At 39.5% G+C, this 19,466-nt stretch overlaps 1 protein-coding gene across 1 annotated transcript in view; it reads left to right on the top strand.

Annotated features, from left to right (window-relative positions):
• Positions 1-19,466, top strand: part of aplp2 (amyloid beta (A4) precursor-like protein 2) — a 98,960-nt gene that overhangs the window by 59,210 nt on the left and 20,284 nt on the right. Inside the window, exons 4-9 of the mRNA XM_080053898.1 lie at positions 4,444-4,556; positions 7,226-7,458; positions 12,063-12,238; positions 14,039-14,206; positions 16,881-17,014; positions 17,911-17,985. Of these exons, the coding sequence (XP_079910024.1) occupies positions 4,444-4,556; positions 7,226-7,458; positions 12,063-12,238; positions 14,039-14,206; positions 16,881-17,014; positions 17,911-17,985 (899 nt within the window). The remainder of the gene's footprint in view (positions 1-4,443; positions 4,557-7,225; positions 7,459-12,062; positions 12,239-14,038; positions 14,207-16,880; positions 17,015-17,910; positions 17,986-19,466) is intronic.

Raw genomic sequence — 19,466 nt, 5'->3', positions numbered from 1 at the left:
TGATCAATATTTGCAGCTCCTCCTTCAGGCTCTTCCAGTGTTTTGCATCATAATAAACATGATCTTCTCTTGACCTTTGAGCTTCCTCGTGTGTGTGTGTGTGTGTGTGTGTGTGTGTGTGTGTGTGTGTGTGTGTGTGTGTGTGTGTGTGTGTGTGTGTGTGTGTGTGTGTGTGTGTGTGTGTGTGTGTGTGTGTGTGTGTGTGTGTGTGTGTGTGTGTGTGCGTGTGTGTTTCCATGCGTGCGTGCGTGTGTGTGTGTGTGCTGTTCAGAAGGAAAGTAAGTCAAGGTCATGTTGTAGGGGGGAAGTGGAATTTAATTAGTAGCATTTACAGACATGACACATGCTTAGCATATATCCTGTTGACTAAGCCTGTTGATTTAAAGCTAGGCAGTAGGCAGGGCGCACAATGACAACTCCTGTTATCATCAAGTATGGCTGAGTCTTGTGTTTGTGAATAATCTGATAAATGGATACAGACTCAGGCTTGTTCTAGACCAGAGCACCACACCTCTCTGACTGTATAATAATATGCCTTTGGACATGTTCGGAAATTAACCTGAACTTTGAAAAAACTTGTGACATTCTACATTCTTTTGCTATGATAAGATTACGCACACACACACACACACACACACACACACACACACACACACACACACACACACACACACACACAATATCAAGAATTCAACACGAGAAAGGTTAAAGAAAAGTTAAGGCTTGTGTTAGTTGTATAGCGTAGGTTGTGCCTTTGGTGGTTTAAAAAAATGATCTGTTGATATTCAAAAGGGCATTTTGCATGAGCTGGAAGTCATTCACTGTAACATTAACCTGAAGCTACCTCCTGGTATTAGTCACGTTTCAATGGTGGCAGATCAGATTTCTTGCACTTTGAAGGCTTCATGCATGATTCAAATGTAAACAAAGGGGTTAGCCACATGCACTGCCAACCATGTAAGCACTAGAGCAGAATCCGATAGCATTCTTCAACTGTTAACACTGACTAACAACACCTTCTAAGCTATTGATGTTTTACACCATAGTTTGTCAGTGCAGAAAAAATGTCAGTGGTAGATTTTTTTTATTTTATTAATTTTTTGGCATTGAAAAAGCTTTATTTGACAGTACAGAGTTGAAATGGGGAGACAGAGAGAGCGGGGGGATGACATGCAGTAAAGGCCACTGCAGCGAAGGCCGGAGCCAATATGGTACGCGCTCTATCCACTACACCACCAGAGCGCCCCAATCAGTGAGACTTTATTGTGATTTGCACATTTTTCCACAGTCATATAATCAGTATTATGGATGTATAAGAAGATGCGTGGGGCCTGTGTTTTAATTTAAAAGGCTTTTTATGTATAGTCAACAAACCATTACAGACACATACACATTTTGGGTCATAAATAATCATTTTTTGGAGGTTTAAATTACTGGCGCAAATTGACCCCAAGAACAAACAATGTTAGTAAATGTGAGGTTAACAGGAGGGTTAATGCATACAATCCATTAAGTGCACTGAACATGTTATTTGCATTTTTCTTATCTCATACTGATTATACACTAAATACAGCAGGCTTCCTTGCAACACAATAGCCGTGCTGTCGACAAGCAGACCTTGGTTAGTGTGTGAGTGAATTAACAAGCTGTCAGTACTGAAGGTATCAGCGGTATATTGGGTGTATTCTTACCTTCACACTCCCTATAACTGCAGTACAGCCAGTGTTAGGACTGGAGTGTGTTAGCAAAGGTGTGTGTCTGGTCGAGGTTAGGTTAAAAGAAAGGTGAATGAATATAGCAAGTATAGAGGAGGTCATAGAGAAAGAGGAATATACTAATATTCTTATACACACACACTAACTAAACAACGCACACACACACACACACACCCACACGCACACACACAGAGAGACAGATAGTGCAGGAGTGCTTGCAAGGTACAGCTGCTCTCCAAACACCACCATCCATCACCCACTGCAGTGTGACTGCTGGAAAAACCCACTGCACCTCACAACATAACGCAACCTGTGTGTGTGTGTGTGTGTGTGTGTGTGTGTGTGTGTGTGTGTGTGTGTGTGTGTGTGTGTGTGTGTGTGTGTGTGTGTGTGTGTGTGTGTGTGTGTGTGTGTGTGTGTGTGTGTGTGTGTGTGTGTGTGTGTGTGTGTGTGTGTGTGTGTGTGTGTGTGTGTGTGTACACGAGAGAGAGAGAGAGAAAAAGGGATGAAATATAGTTAGAGGGAGAGAGAGAGGAAATAGAGTGAGAGAGTGTGTAAGTGAATGGATCAGTTAACATCCAGTGTGCAGGATATGGAGCTGAGAGGTTACCAGGAGTCATGATGCTATTTCCCTGGGATCTCTGTGTCTCTAAATTGGTTTCTCTGTAAGACATCAGAGGGAGAGAGAGAGAGGGAGGGAGTGAGAGAGAGATATACAGAGAGAGAGAGAGAGAGAGAAGACATTTGGATCAATTTAAAGCAAAAGTAGCATCAAAACAATGTTAAGACTAGACACTTCAGGTTGATAGGGACAAGGTTAAGTAAAATCTACACCTAAATGTACAACTTTTGGACCTTTTATTTATACTATTATGAAACAAGACATGTTATGGAGGCAAAATTGCCCAGTGCTTGCAGAAACAATTTGTTTTGCATTCAGTGTCTCACATTATATTACTCATTTACAAAGTATAGGCCATGCATGCACAATGCAACTATGTTGATACATTTTGTGTTAAACCAGAAAATAATTTATTGTCCATTTCAGAACTAATAATAACATAGAAAAGTACATATCAGTGCAGTGCTTGAGTCAATTTACTGCGTTACTTTCTGCCAGTCTCTAAGCAGGCAGTGTGTAGGGTTGAGGGGGGGGTTTAGTTTAGTGAGTAGTGAGGGTGTGTAGGGTTGAGGGGGGTGGGGGGGGGGTGTTAGTGAGGGCTTTAGTGAGGGGGTGTTACTGTTACAGTAGCTCCTGGGCGGAGATGACAAGCAGCTGCTGAGTCCTCTGCTATTTCCAGCGCTCTCCTCTTCCTCTCTCCTACCCTCTCATTTTCCCAAACACTGCTTTCTGCTTTCCGCCTCTCCGCCTCTCTCTCCCCCCCCCCGGCCTGCCTGGCTGGTATGAAGGGCTCCAGCAGCTCGGCCTCGGGCCCAGGTCGTGGCCAACCACTTAATGAGCAGTTATAGGACAGCTTGCAAACCTCCAGACCCTCATTTGTGTGTTTTTTTCAGTCCGCCCGTCCGCCTATTTCTCAGCCATTTTGATCTGGACTTTGCTACTAAAACCTCCTATCCTATTCATCCTCCCCTCTCTCTCTCTCTCTCTCTCTCTCTCTCTCTCTCTCTCTCTCTCTCTCTCTCTCTCTCTCTTTATCTCTCTCTCTCTCTCTGTCTCTCTCTCTCTCTCTCTACGCCTGGCTTTTCATATGCTTTTGATAGCAGTGCTTCTACCTGAGCGCCTAGCCACGATGTACAAAATAATTTAACACTTGCCGTAACAGATATGTACATATATATAATTACAAAACTAGGCATATAAACTAGCAAAACAATCTTATTTATTATAAAGATGTCAAGTATAAAGTAGAAATACGGTTTTGTAAATCAAGAAGAAATACAATGTTGAGATTAAACTCAACAGGTGGACTGCGGTAAATATCCATCGTTTGTGTTTTAATAATCTTCTGCTTATAGTTTTTTTTTATTGATACCAGAAGTTCAATATATCAATATCTGTCAATATCTTTCCAGTCTTGAACAACATTTAGACTTGTTTTCTAGAAGTGGTATAATCAAAAAATCTAAAAAATATATAAATGTTTACCTCTCCTGTGGCCCTGATACAATTCCATAAACAAACGCACGTTGTTCTACCTGAAACTATTTGAAATGTTTCACCACACAACACAACATGGCTTTCATGTCTTTCATTCCCCCCTGATCTGCTTCCTGTCAACTCGCTCTATGAATAAAACATCTCCGATATGAATTCATCAGAGAAATGATATCACCAATTCACAGGCAGAGTCTGAACTACCTTTTTAAAACAGTCACGCTTTGAAACCTGATTTTCTCCACCGTCGTTTGGATTGCAAAGTAACAGATATAGCTGTAGAACACGGGATATATAATCTATCTCTGCTTCAGGTGCATGAACAGATGTTCACGTGTCAAATGCCCCTTTTTCCCATTCTACCACTTTAATGAAATATAACATAGCCTACCACGCAGCTCTGAATTATTAAATCATGCATAAAAAAAATTATTCTCATCTCATCTGATATTCCATTTTCGCTCTCACCAGTTGATTCATTGTCTCAAATCCCTCGCAGAGACCATGGCAAGGGAGGGAGTGAATTTTTATTATAATTCTTATTACATTTATGGACAGATTGGTGATGTGTGACTAACATATTTATCCATCCATGTGCTTTGCTCTTTGCAGTGGGCGAGTTTGTGAGTGACGTGCTGCTGGTTCCGGAGAAGTGCAAGTTCTTCCATAAGGAGCGCATGGACATGTGCGTCAGCCATCAGCAGTGGCACGGCGTGGCCAAAGAGGTAACGGACACAAGGGGTGACGTCGCAGGAAACTGTGGGAGGTTTTTATCTGTCTGAGAGATGTAATGTTATGTAACTTTATTTGAACAGGGACAATGTACAAAAGAAACATTAACCTTGTTTAGAGCAAGGAGAGATGCATTGTACCAGGTTTTAGCAAACTGCTATTTTCAACCTGTAGTCCCTGGGCAGGTAAGAACAATAAAAACTACTAAACTAAACAAGACACAATAATATCCAGACATGGGATTAAACATTATAGATAGCAGAGCTGTGATGAATGAATGTCCTGTGGGAAGAGGAAAGGGAAGAGGTCTATAGCATCAGCTTAACTTTATACAAATTAATTTTAAGTCCCTTCTACATGTTATACTGGAAAAATACTGTCAGTCCCTTTACATGGTTCCAGCTCTACTCTACTAACCTTTGATTTCAGGTACTTTTCTGGAGGTTGTTTTCCATTATAAGATAGAAGGCTACCCATGACAGAATGCCTCTGTGTTGTTGGTCTGTTATATCGATGTTAGCAGCTAAAGTTAGCATCTATGCTTTATTGCTCAGTCTTCATCAAGGCGATTCTTTTGGCAAATACAGCACGAAAACTATATAGACAACAAGTTGAAACACTGTGACCAATAGTAGCTTGGCTGTTTGTTGTGCTGGATAGGGTTACGACCACTGATGACTCTCCAACCAATCAGTGGGCTGCAGTGTTTCACGTCACCATTTAGTACCTGGTTCCTACTTTTTTGGAACTCCGACAGAGTAGCAAAATAGTAGGTACTTTTACAAAGTGGAAAACCAGAAAATGGTATAGTAGAGAGTAGAGTAGAATATAGTCGGTACCATGTAATATAAAAAAGCACCATTACTTTGCAATATATCTCCTCTCCCCTCCCTAATATCCTTCCACCTGTCTCAGTCTTTGGCCTTTGATCACAGGATGACTGGATGAGCCCTTCACATTTCATCTTCTAATCAGATTAGTGTTGTGACTGTAATTCAGCTAATCCCCTCCTGGGCCGCTCCCGAGCCCGGGGGGGGCCAAACTGACCACGACAGCAGCTCACTGAGCCCATCAACCATCTGCTCTAGTCTCTCTCTCTCTCTCTCTCTCTCTCTCTCTCTCTCTCTCTCTCTCTCTCTTTTTCTCTCTCTCTCTTTCTATCCATCTCTTTCTATCCGTCTCTCTATCTCTTTCTCTCTCACCCTCTCTCTCTGTCTGTATCTCTCTCTCACTCTCTCTCTGTCCATCTCTCTCTCTCTCTCTCTCTCTCTCTCTCTCTTCCTGACTCTTGCTCTTCCCCTATATGTATTAGAAATGCCTGAACCCATAAAAGTTATCACTCTGAAAGAAGATGGGAATGGGAAGACCTACAGTCGATAACAAATGTGTTACAGCCAAGGCAGTAATAAATATAAATCTTACCGTTGGGAAAAATCTGTACAAGAAAAATGACTCTAGAACGATCTTAGCTCCCTCACCAACTGCCACTGAGATGTTGCTACGTGCAGAAGCTAATCCTCTACTGATCCACTGCAGTCTCAGGTTGTACTCTGTGCCTCCTGGCTGCTACATGAAGCGCAGCATTGTGGTGAAAAATAGTTCAGTTTTTAAAGGACTACATGACTTTTTTGGAAGTGGGGCCCATTCATCATTTTAGTCAGTATGTGACAAGGGAGCCAGCCCTAGAATCCGCATGTCTATACGCTGTAGGTTGATAGATGTGTTGTAATGTCAGGTTAACACAGAAGGGGATGGTGCTTAGAATGATTATGGGAAAGTTTATTTGATTTTTGGTTTCGAGAAAAAAAACTATTTGGTAAAGATGGTTGTATAGTAGAAATATACAGACGCAAACAGACAGGGTTTAGTAAAATCAAACCTACAGGTATATTTTTACCTTTTTATGTAAACTAGTATATGAAAGAAGTCATGGTATAGAAGCAAAAAAAACTAAAATAATCTAAAAATTGACCAGTGCATGATAAAAACTAAATTTTGCCTGCCGGGCATCATAAAAGTTAACCAAATGTCACCTTGTCAAATCTAAAGTTGATGAGCAGTAGAGTAAAGAGAACACAGACAGCCTCGTCAATCTCGTGCCCTTTGCGTGTCTATTCAGTGTCATCACACTTTTTTTTAAATTTCACCTTCATTTTATTTCTACATGCAAGTCATTAAGAACAAGTTTGTTTTTACAATGGCGGATTGACAAGTGACAAAAGCCACTCAGGGAAAGTGGAGATACAATGGAGGGCGAAAAGACACATTTCAATGCAACCATTGACTCATAAAGTAACTTAACTTACCTTAAAGACCTACTTCACCGGTGGAAACATGAAGGTGTATTGAACTCTGAGATCCTATGTAGGATAAATGTGCAAACATTTTTAGAAATCGGTTCATCCTATCCTGAGAAAAGGCAGAAAGAGTATTTTATGGTCTCACTGTCTAACCCTACATTTTCCCATGTGTGACATCACACATGGTAAAATGTAGGGTTAGGATTAACAGGACAGCTGGGCCAAGGGAAGACTGAGGGAAGACAAACCTCATTTACTATTATATTAAAATCGCAATAACGCCGGTTCCGTATGGCTGAAGTATTCCTTTAAATACATTAGACATAACATACAAAATGGTGTCTTCCCTCTCTCTCTTTCAGGCCTGTTCTAAGAGCTCCATGGCGCTGCATAGCTACGGCATGTTGCTGCCCTGTGGCATCGATAAGTTCCACGGGACAGAATACGTGTGCTGCCCGGCGACCCGCTCCGGAGAGGCGGCGGCCCCCCCTCCCCTCCCGGCCCAGGACGATGACAGAGAGGAGGAGATGGAGGACGAGGACTTGGACGAGATGGACCTAGTGGACGAGAGCGACATTCTTGATGAGGAGGACAGGTGAGCAGATTGTGTTAAGCGGTAAAAAAAAAAAATCTAGCAAATGTTGAATTATTCTGTTTATATAATTCTTTATTAAATATATACTCTATATGTGATACATTCAAAAAAGAAATATATATGTACAGTATATATATATATATATATTTTAATATAATATATATATATATATACTGTATATATATATATATATATATATATATTAGAGGTGGGCATAGATTAATTTTTTTAATCTAGATTAATCTCATTGAATTTTGGAATTAATCTAGATTAATCTAGATTAAAATGGCTCATTTGAATTCATTCATAATACGTGTGTGCTCCCTAAATAATGACTCAAAGTAAGTCTTTGAGAACGTGTTTCTCAAGCCAGGTGGCTTTCATTTCGTCATCAGAACGAGTGTCTAATTATTGCGAACAAATAATATTCTAACAATTTAATCAGATATAACGCTAAAAATCACAACATTGCACTGTTTTTTGTGCTTTAAAAAAACGAAAAAACGAATTTGTTGGGTATAGGCTATAACAGAAAATAAAGCCATTAATTTTGTGCTTCAAGTGAAACATTAAATATTATTTTTACATAAATAATAAAGTCCTTATAAACTTTTCAAGAAGCTGGACTAGAGTGAATATTGGACAGGCTTTATAGGTCCATGGCTTTTACCTGTGGGACAGCGCTTCACCTAACAGCTGGCTGCAACACCAACCTACACAGTCTATTGTGCGACGGAGAGCTAGTTATCATTAGCATCAGCGTTCCATAATACAACACTCCCTTTAGCAATGGCTGAATATAAGACCTCCCTCTGCTGTGTATCTGCGGGAGCGAGTGGCATTAATAACTTAAAAACAGTAAACGTTTAACATGATTACGGGCTTTTAGATGCTTTAATCATATGCCGAATTTATAAACAGACCATATTATTAACAATAAATTAAGTTATGTACATGTCAGAGTTACGTACATGGATACATTCATAAGTAAACATTGAATAGACAGATTTGTGAAGGGGGTTTGGCGCTGAGTGTTACATTAGCGATCCTGCAGCCAGGTGGTGTGTGTCGTGGGCAAGTGATGGAGAGAGAGAGCGGCGGGTGTTGAGAGAAGCTTCGCTCCTGCAATAAAGGCTCCTCAAGTGTCATCAACGGCCCCGGCTATTATTACCCGACCAGAGAACACACGGAAGGGGGTTCACCCTGACGGCGAACAGCCATCGGCCCTGGAGGGAACCATCTCCCCTGAGCCGAACAGGAGGTGGAATAAGAGATTAACGGCGATATTTTTTTTATCGCCGATAAGAGTTTTGCGTTAACGCAGCACGTTAACGCCGATAACGGCCCACCACTAATATATATATATATATATATATATACATATTTTTTTTATTGCAATAAACACACACAATACATAAATTCCCCTTTGTCCCTTGGGTATCCTTAACTTTTACTACGCCTTGGTTACCTTAGAGGACAAAAACGTCCTCTCCCTATAAACTGCCACAAAAACATTATACATTAATATTTTTTTCTACTTTTTTTTTTACAAACCTTTTATCTCACTTGACCTCTTCACATACATATCAAATATTCATTCATTTGTAATTGCTTTTAACCCTTTACATGCAAGTTTATGTGATGACGTGAGCCATTTTTATTTAAAAAAACACAATAATTGAAAAATTTCTCATATAATAGATGCAAAGTGGATTTGTTTGAGTGGGATAATTAGACTCTAGGATATGTTAATGATTTGCAATAAAACTGCTTTTGATATATGTTTAGTATTTGTGCAGTCACAGATGCAAATAAATACTCCCTCTCATGACCTTAGAGGACAAAAACGTCCTCTCCCAATAAACTGCCATAAAAACATTATACATTAATATTTTTTTCTACTTTTTTTTTTACAAACCTTTTATCCCACTTGACCTCTTCACATACATATCAAATATTCATTCATTTGTAATTGCTTTTAACCCTTTACATGCATGCTTATGTGATGACGTGAGCCATTTTTATTTTAAAAAAACACAATAATTGAAAAATTTCTCATATAATAGATGCAAAGTGGATTTTTTTGAGTGGGATAATTAGACTCTAGGATATGTTAATGATTTGCAATAAAACTGCTTTTGATATATGTTTAGTATTTGTGCAGTCACAGATGCAAATAAATACTCCCTCTCATGACCTTAGAGGACAAAAACGTCCTCTCCCTATAAACTGCCATAAAAACATTATACATTAATATTTTTTTCTACTTTTTTTTTACAAACCTTTTATCCCACTTGACCTCTTCACATACATATCAAATATTCATTCATTTGTAATTGCTTTTAACCCTTTACATGCATGCTTATGTGATGACGTGAGCCATTTTTATTTAAAAAAAACACAATAATTGAAAAATGTCTCATATAATAGATGCAAAGTGGATTTTTTTGAGTGGGATAATTAGACTCTAGGATATGTTAATGATTTGCAATAAAACTGCTTTTGATACATGTTTAGTATTTGTGCAGTCACAGATGCAAATAAATACTCCATCTCATGACCTCCCTATAAACTGCCCTAAACACATTATACAGTAATATTTTTTTCTACTTTTTTTTAAAAACCTTTTATCCCACTTGACCTCTTTACATACATATCAAATATTAATTCATTGTTAGTTGCTTTTGACCTTTTAATTCCAGTTTCTTTGATGATGTCAACAAAGTAACAAAGTAAACCTGCAGCCACCTGAAAACCCACAAATTGCACATTACAGCTGCATACATATGCATGCGCACAAAGACACACACACATACACACACAGTAATTTCACAACACACACACAGACACAACCCTAAGGTATCCATATGGATCCACACTTTCCATTAATTTCTCATATTTCTTATGTTTAGGCCTGCAACTTAAAAAATTACAAAAAAGTACAAAAATGGTTTTAGGGAGCATATTTGATCCTCAAAAAAAAACTGGAGAAAATAAATGATTGAGCTAGATAGGGCTAAAAAAGCAGTTTTGGTGTCTTAAGTGTTAGATTATTGCCTAATATCATCAAATTTACATGTGTTTGTCATCATGGCTATGGTCTGAAAAAATAAAGTTTAAATTGGGCCATTTTTTCCATACACGTTTGAGTTTGTAAAGTTTGGCTGTGTGTACACAAACACACACAATATATTTTCTCAATACACACATATGCACCACACACTAACATCCCTTCCATCACACTCACACCATTTAGGTTGAATTTTTTTTTTTCTATTGCACTGTGGGGGGCAGGACCGACAACCTGGAAAATTGCTTGTAATTCAACCCTATGCCAAATATAGGGAAATGGCTAAAAAATTTGATGGTGTTGAAAATGATCAATTTTGATGCTTTGTGTCTAGGATGAAAGCATAAAATCATTGAAAAAAATATTTTATGCTGTAATGACAGCAGGATCAAATTGGTGAAAAAAGGCCATTTTGAATGGGAGTCAATAGGGGACAAAAACGTCCTTAGGGAGCTGAGAGGAACAAAAAAGTGTACAGGCTTTATAATAGATGGTACAAAGTTGCTGAGTAGAAATAAACAAAATATTTGAAAAAAAAATATCCCTGGCCAAAAATATTTCAGTTAACATAAGCACAGCCAAAGTTATACACAAAAAAGAGCGTAAAAAAAGTGCGAAAGGACAAAAACGTCCCCAAGAGCACCTAAGGAGTGTGTTTATATTCCTAGTTGTGTAATTATACAAACAGTAGTATACCTATTTGTTATCATCATCAGCAATGTTAACTCACAGGGGGGCCAGTCGAGCCCCCCTGTGAATTCAATGGAACTGAATTGAGCAGAGAGGGCAAAGTCTGGGGTGTGTTCACGATGACGGCGTTTTCTAGTGAAATATTGCTTGCGTTAATATTTGCTCTGTTGTGAAGGGCTGAGGGCAGGTATTACTGGCCATCTGGACCAATTAAAGTCCTGTGACATTGACCCTTGGCAGCTGTTGTAGCTTGTTTGATAAATCACTCCTCTTCCTGCCTTGCCCCCCCACACACACACACACACACACACACACACACACACACACACACACACACACACACACACACACTATCAGTGAGACAGCAGCGGACGAGCAGCCCACACTGTCTCACTGCCTTTCTCCTGAAATTAAAAGTCTCAGTTAACATGGGAGTCCATGCGGCAGTTGGGCACCCTTTCGCTTGGAAGCTCCCTGCTCCCAATGTGTAGGTCCTTTTGGTTCGGTAGTCACATGTACACGCCCGGGACAATATCACCTACATTTTGATCAAACAATTATCCATGTGGGGTTAGATGTGTGCGAGTGAGAGGGCGTTGAAAAGTCAGTTTTTGTTTATTTGTTCACAAATTCTACACTGTAACTGTTGGGCCTCAGTGAAGATTCGGTCCCATCCGCTTTCATTGTAAGATCTCCAAAAGATGAATTCTACACGGCCTTAACACTATATGAATGTGATTTGAAAGTTGAATGATACAATTAATTAATGAAAAATGCTGAAATAAATCATTCACTCCTGTCCTGCCTTGCCCCCCCCCCCCCTCTCACACACACACACACACAGTGAGCCCACACAGAAGGGGGAGCTGATGGACGAGGATGAGGAGGATGAGGATGAGGAAGAGTACCACTATGAGTATGAAGACGAAGAGGCCGACAAGGACGAAGACTTTGAGAAGAAAGAGACAAACAAGATGGCCGACAGCCAGGATGAAGACAAGACTCTGCAGGAAGTCAAAGGTTTGTTATCAGTTGGTTTAAAGCCCCCTGTAAAACCAAATCAACACAATCCTTCTAGCTGTGTAATATAGATTCAGAGTTTATTTTTACTTTTTCAAGTAAGTAGTTAGACAACCCTAAACTACCTGCATAATATATTAAGTTAATAACCCAGAAACTGTAAGAGCACCAACACATTATTAACTCTATAGTGATGCATGATAGTTAGCATCTGTAAACTTTAAAGTTAGGCATATTTATCAATCCAAATTACAGATATTGTCATTTAAGTTTGATAAACTTTACAGAAATGTAGGTTAAGATCAGGCGGGCTATGCTCTGGTCCTTATGACACAATAAGTATATTGAACCAATCACTGCAGTTCTCTACCATGGAGACAGTTTGATACGGCCACGCCCACACAGTCCCGTCAAACCGTCTAGACAGTGAGAAAGCTGTTTTTGTAACTAAGTTTTATAGTATTCATGAACATTTATTTTCCATCAGATTTTTGTAAAAGCGTATTGAGACACACTACTTTGATATCATACATTGATGTTTTACTATTTTAGGCCAGATTTCCAGAGGCTTTAAATGATAATGTACCATTCTCCCTTCTCTCTCGCGCTCTCTCTCTCTATCTCTATCTCTATCTCTATCTCTCTCTCTCTCTATCTCTATCTCTATCTCTCTCTCTCTCTATCTCTCTCTCTCTCCCCATTGTTGGCACTTTGCCTACCACTTAAACATAATCAAAGCTTTTTAACTATTAAGGGTTAGAGCTTAATTAGATAAGTGTATGCATTAGCGAATGCCCTTTTCTTCAGCTCACAGCAGACACTGTGATATACGGCTTTGTTCAGAACACAAGGACAGAATCCTTTCCGCCTTATTTGTGGCCGAGCTGCTGCGACAGAGGATCAGGGCCAAGTCGAGGATAAATAAATAAATAAAATCAAGAGAATAAAACTCGTAATTTCAGCGAGAGAAAAATATATAATTCAGGATAATATATTAGCCTAGCAATAACCTTGAGTCGGGCTATGCCAAACACAGTCAACTGCAATGTATGATAATGTGGTGCTGATTTGATCAAATATAAAAAAAAAATCTTATTTGTTAAAGAATAAGGCTAAAACCTTACAAAATGCTCCACGTTCCTCATTTTAATGCATTTTAACAACACACAGCCTAACACTAAGACTTAAATGGGATAATATTATGATTTTATTACTCTTAATATTGAGATCTGACTTTTTTTCTTGTTGGGGCGACTGTGGCTCAGGTGGCAGAGCGGGTCGGCCGATGATCAAAGGGTTGGAGGTTCGATCCCCGCCCTGCCACTTGTGTCATAGTTGTTGTGTCCTTGGGCAAGACACTTCACCCACCTTGCCTCGTGTGACTGTTGAATGAGTGTGTGAATGGTAACGTGTAAATGGGAACAGGTCTCCCTTGCAAAAGAGTCTTCGGACTCAATGGGATATGCCTGTATAAATAAAGGTTAAAAAAAAAAAAAAAAAAAAAAAAAAAAAAGTTATAAATTAATTCTAGTAAATTACCTGTTTATTTATTTTTCCTCAACTTGGCCATAATAGCCTACTCTGTCAGAAATCCTGCTATTTTTTTACAAAAAATGCTTTGGTTGTTCATTTTATACATTTTTTGTCATTCATATATTCATGTATAGCAGTGGTAAGTTAACAAGTGCTTGATGGTATTTTTTCTGAGTTTTTTTTGTAATTGAGACTGGAAAGTGTAAGTGCTGCCCCTAGTGGCCTGGCTGATCTAACTGGCTGTCCCCATCATGGTCCCCATGGCAGCGGTGTGCGGCCTGGAGGCAGAGACCGGCCCCTGCCGTGCCTCCATGCCCCGCTGGCACTTTGACCTGAGCCAGAAGAAGTGTGTGCGCTTCATATACGGGGGCTGCGCCGGCAACCGCAACAATTTCGACTCCGAGGATTACTGCATGGCCGTGTGCAAACGCCTGAGTAAGTGTCACCACCCGACAGAGGCCACGGTTTTGGATATATCAAGCGCTCCTTTCTCGCTCTCCCTTATAAGATAATATAGTCTAACATTGACTTATAAGTAGGGCTGGGTATCAAAATTCAAAAATAAATTCAATATCATAATAGGTACCAAATATATCATACCAATTTCGATACCAATTTCATGAAATCCATTTTAACAAGATTCCATAAGACGATTAAAAAAAACTTAAGTTTTATTTTTCAGCTCCCTGGCATGTAACAAAATATTTTTACCTTTCGGTTGGTGCATCAAAACCTTTTTGAACTCTGATATCCATCCCTACTTATAAGCGGAACACTCTTTCTGTTGTTACCATAGATGGTATATAAATGGATGGTTGCTACTCATTAAATCACTGCAATTTTTCTTTTATAATTTCCAACTACACAATCGCTACAAGTCAATTCACTCAACATCCTCCTATTTTCTTTTATTATTCAACTGATATACCAACTGTTACTAAATATTATTTAAATCATAATACTGTTTCATTTATTGTTTAGTTTAGTAAATGTCAGTAAACATTGAAAAAATTGTTATTTACATTTTCCTAGGACCACTCTCCAAATTGCTTGTATTGTCAGGGCAACCTTTCATTTCAACATCCGAATTATCTAATTAATATAAAGTGATTTTGATCGACGATTTAATCTTCCCATTTAAGATGCTGGAGGCAGATTCCTTTTGTGGGATATATTTGCTGGATGAATAACTTGCTGATTAATTTTTCTGTCCGAAGATTAATCAATTTGTTTCAGCTCTGAATATCTGAATGAAATGTATCCAAGCATTCAGTTCTTCACTGATAGACTGGCAAATTGTCAGACAGAATACACCATAGATCTTAATATTTTAATTGTTCATTAGTTTTGTTAAATGCTCTATTTAATTGAAACTCTTTAAATGTTAAATCTTAACGATATCAGACCAATAAATTAAGATTATATTAGGTTTTATTTAAGGAGAAAAAACTATCAATGAAATACTAGGTCAGAAACAACAGTAACTGAGGCCTGTGTATCTAATCTCAGCCGTTATTACCAAACGAAATTTGTCTGTAACACAAATATTGGAAAACTATCAAGTACAGAAACCTGGCATTGACGCTTGCTCAGAATCATATTCTTCTTATCTTTCATCAGATTTTCTGATGTTATTATAACTTTGCCAATTTTCGTCTACACACCCACCCACCTGTGTTGAGACAAAGTAAAGATCTGAGAAATGTGGCTTCTCTAGTAGAAAAAAAACAGGTTTTACTCAAAGTAATGTATAAAAGAAAAGGGATTTGGTGCCAACACCCAGGTGCCGTATTGGAACTAGTCCTGAAGAATTTCAAATAATACCCAGCTCAACTATCTTTGTCAATCACACAAGTATATATTTTAATTTGGATACAAAAGTAGAAATAAATTTGAGGTAAATAGTCAAAAAAATATATATAAAAAAAACATGACATTCTTCTTTGTTTATTATTTATTCATGCAACTGTTTCTCCTTTGTTTGCCTGCCATCTGTTCATGTGTCTGTGTGTCAGCCTTTTAACTACCTGTCTGTCTGTCTGTCTGCCTGCCTGCCTGCCTGCTCACAAAGCACTGCCACTACTCTCACCAGAACCCCATCAGAATATATATCAGCGAGCACTTTTTTTTTTATTATAATTTTTTCACCTTACAATAACTCACTTTTTATTAGTTCCAACACAATTCATGGACCAATTGGATTTTTATTTAAAAACATATTTTTTTAAACATTTCTATCATTTTAAACATAAAAGGATTTTTCGGATCTGAAGCAGTGAAGTCCCAAGCAGCAACTCTACTTTTGCGTTTTATCCATTGCCCCGATAAACCGTGCCTCCTGTTTTTTGATGGTGAGGTGGAGCGATGAGGTCCCATCCTGTATTTGGTCTTGGAGGGTTATTGTTCGTGCCACTTCCAGCGGTCCAGTGAGTGACTCCTGCGTGACTGTATATAGTGAAGCTCTCTCTCTAGCTCCCAGGACACAGAGCCCTCTGGCCTAACCTCGCGCGACCCGGCCATCCGTCAAACACCGAAATATTTCCATTAGCGTTTGGGAGATGCGACTTGTCAGCACACAAAGCCCACGGCAAGATGAAAAGAATTCAAAAGGAAAGACTGTCAGATTCTCTTAAGTTTTATCAAAGAGAGACTTTGAATGGACGGACGCCAATTGAGAGGAAGTGCTTTTGTGAGGGATTTTTTAACCAGCTTCGATCTACATTCCACTTCAAGCTCTCTCTCTCTCTCTCTCTCTCTCTCTCTCCTTCCCACCCCTCTCTCTCTCTCTCCTTCCCTCTCTCTCTCCTTCTCCCCCCTCTCTCTCTCTCTCTTTATCCTTCTCCTTCTCCCCCCTCTCTCTCTCTCTCTCTCTCTCTCTCTCTGTGCCCAGTCTGTCTGTCCTTGTCCTCCTGCTTACCTGCGTCTACCTGGATTGTAGTCTGCCAGTTTCTGTGTCTGTATATGTGTGTGTTGTCTACTGTTTGTATTGTATTTCTAATATGTCTTGAGTCTAATACTAAAGTTGATGATGATGAGGTCATTTTTTCCTGCTTCGTTGGTAGTTTGCGACTGCGTCCGTCCAACCACCATTTTGTTTCTGTATTGACAGCCAACCCCTCGACCCCTCAGCCCACAGACGATGTGGACATTTACTTTGAGACTCCGGCCGACGACAAAGAGCACAGCCGCTTCCAGAAGGCCAAAGAGCAGCTGGAGATCAGGCACCATAACCGCATGGAGAGGGTGAGTCACCAGGTTACCACTTCACTGGTTAAAGAGGCAATATACAGCTCCGGAAACAATTAAGAGACCACTCCAAATGTTCAGTGTCTCTCGTTTTACTATTTATAGGCATATGTTTGAGTAGAATGAAGATTTTGGTTTTATAATATAAACTACTGACAACATTTCTACCAAATTCCAACACATTTGTTGTCATTAAGAGCATTTCCATTAAGTAATGTAGAGATGAAGATTGAAGAAAAATCCAGACTGGTCTCTCAATTTTTTCCACGGCTGTATATGATTTCCACTAGTCTATTGAACAGTATTTATTTAACCTTTTATGTATACTCGAGATATCATTGAGAGGTGACCCTCATTTTCAATGATGTTGAGAATATTGAAGTATAGAGTATGCACATTAAAAATAGGATATAAGCATACAATCAACTAACAATGAAAAACATTGGGTGCTTAATCCTTCACAAGCACAAATATTAAAATAAAGATAAGGACAAGCACTCCAAGGTTACTAAGGATTAGTTAGAACAGTAGTTGCATCTGTCTTTCTCAGTCACTGTGATGTGAATTATTTTCTGATAACATTTTTTTTTTTGAAAAGAATGTTGAAACATTTAATCTCAGATATGATGGTATAACATCTTTGTACAATTCTTTTCATTGTATCATTTGAACACCTGAATTGTAAGAATACAAATGGATACAAGGTCATACTTTACGGACATCCTTACCTTTCTGCAACAAAAACAAAAGCTTTGTTTCCACCCCTTCTACATTTACAAAAAATCCTTGTTGGCAATTTTTTTTCTGACTCACTCTGAATGCCCAGGTGTAGTAGTAGAACAACCTTGTATTATGCTTCAATCTCCTTGTGCCTCTTGTATCTCTTAATCCAGGTAAGGAAAGAGTGGGAAGAGGCCGACCGCCAAGCCAAGAGCCTGCCCAAGGCAGAGAGGCAGACACTGATCCAGGTAAGACATTGATCCTTTGAATCCCCTGGGAGTTCCCCACGCGTTGAGCCTTTGTTTGGGGGGAAGAAATGATGATCTGCAGGCCCTGGGTCCCTCACTCCCACACTGCCATTAAAGATCCCTTTTCATTGCCTTGCTTCTATCTTTATCACTCAGAGGCCAAGTTAGGACAATGTCTGAATGGGGAGACTTCTAAATTAGTCTCTGACTCCCTTGACCAGGGGTGGATTACTGCACGGGCACAGGCCCAGGGGCCCAAGGGCTCAGGGGGGCCCTAAGCCAGAGATACTGATAGTAACTTTTCATGTCGCATAGTCAAAGTCAAGTCACTCATGTCAATAACAGGGTCCAAAAAGGAATGGCATAAATATAAGGGGCACTTTACACTGTGAAAACGTGACAGTTTTCCAGTTTTTGGTTTAAAAAAAAACCCCGTTCAGACACAATTTATCTGACATCTTCACCCGTACACAAGTTTTCAGAGGAAACGGGACGAAATCGCTGTAGCAGCAGTGCCAAGCCAATAGTCAGCGGTGACACAGCCTAGTAGATAGCTCTTCCGGTACAATTTGATGCATAAAACCTTAATGTAACCGAAAATTAATGCCACTAACGTTCATAAAGCGGTTGGTGTAAGCTTGGGGTTACAAATATTGTAAAAGACAAGCTTTCTGTCCTCTTATTTCACCGCATTGAACTCGTAAAAACAGAAGACTTGCTGATAGTGAAGGGGCTTCGTGAGCGGATACTTTCCTGTTAGGCGTACTTCAAAATAAAAGTCAACTCACGTGAGTCCAGTGAAATGCTATTAATGTTTAGCCAGTGAAATGCTTTTACTTTGAAGCCGTAGCCTTAATGCTCCTTTTGTTGAACAGTAGCCGCTAGCTTAACCGCTGCACGCTGATAGTGTTTTTAATGTAGAGAGAGAGCCGTGTCCCTGGCATATAGAAGTGACACACGTTTATTTAGCTAGAAAAACAGGCAGAGCACAAATCTTTCCCCAGCCAAAGTGGCGGGTGGTCTCAATAACTTACTGCGGTAATCGCTTGGACTAAATTGGCGAGTGTTAGCCTATATTTTAGCGCTGCACGACACTCTCCGCTGATCACAGTGATGGTGCCGTGGAGACACCGTTCATGTTGTCTTCTAACTTTATAACTCGCTTGTGGGTATTTTGACAGCAAATGTTATAGACTACGCATGTGTGAGGGTGGAGCCGTGACGTCAGCGTTATCAGGGGAAATGTTTTCGGTGTTTACAGGAAACCAAAACCGTTAAGTTTTCCAAAAAATCCTCCCTGGGAGGTGATCTCAAAAACCTGCGGTTTCATGCCTGCGTTTGCTGTTTTCCTGTAAATGATATAGTGCAACCGCGGGAATTTTTCCGCGTTTGCACTGTTTCGTGTTGTCGTGTAAAGTGCCCCTAAGTATACTCATCACAATTTAACAAGATATAAATCATCATGGGCCCCTCAACTAGTA

The sequence above is a fragment of the Ammodytes marinus genome, assembly GCF_949987685.1.
Source record: "Ammodytes marinus genome assembly, chromosome: 3".
NCBI classification, from domain to species: domain Eukaryota; kingdom Metazoa; phylum Chordata; class Actinopteri; order Uranoscopiformes; family Ammodytidae; genus Ammodytes; species Ammodytes marinus.
The sequence above is the reverse complement of the archived record's forward strand: the minus strand, read 5'-3'. Positions and strand labels throughout refer to the sequence as shown.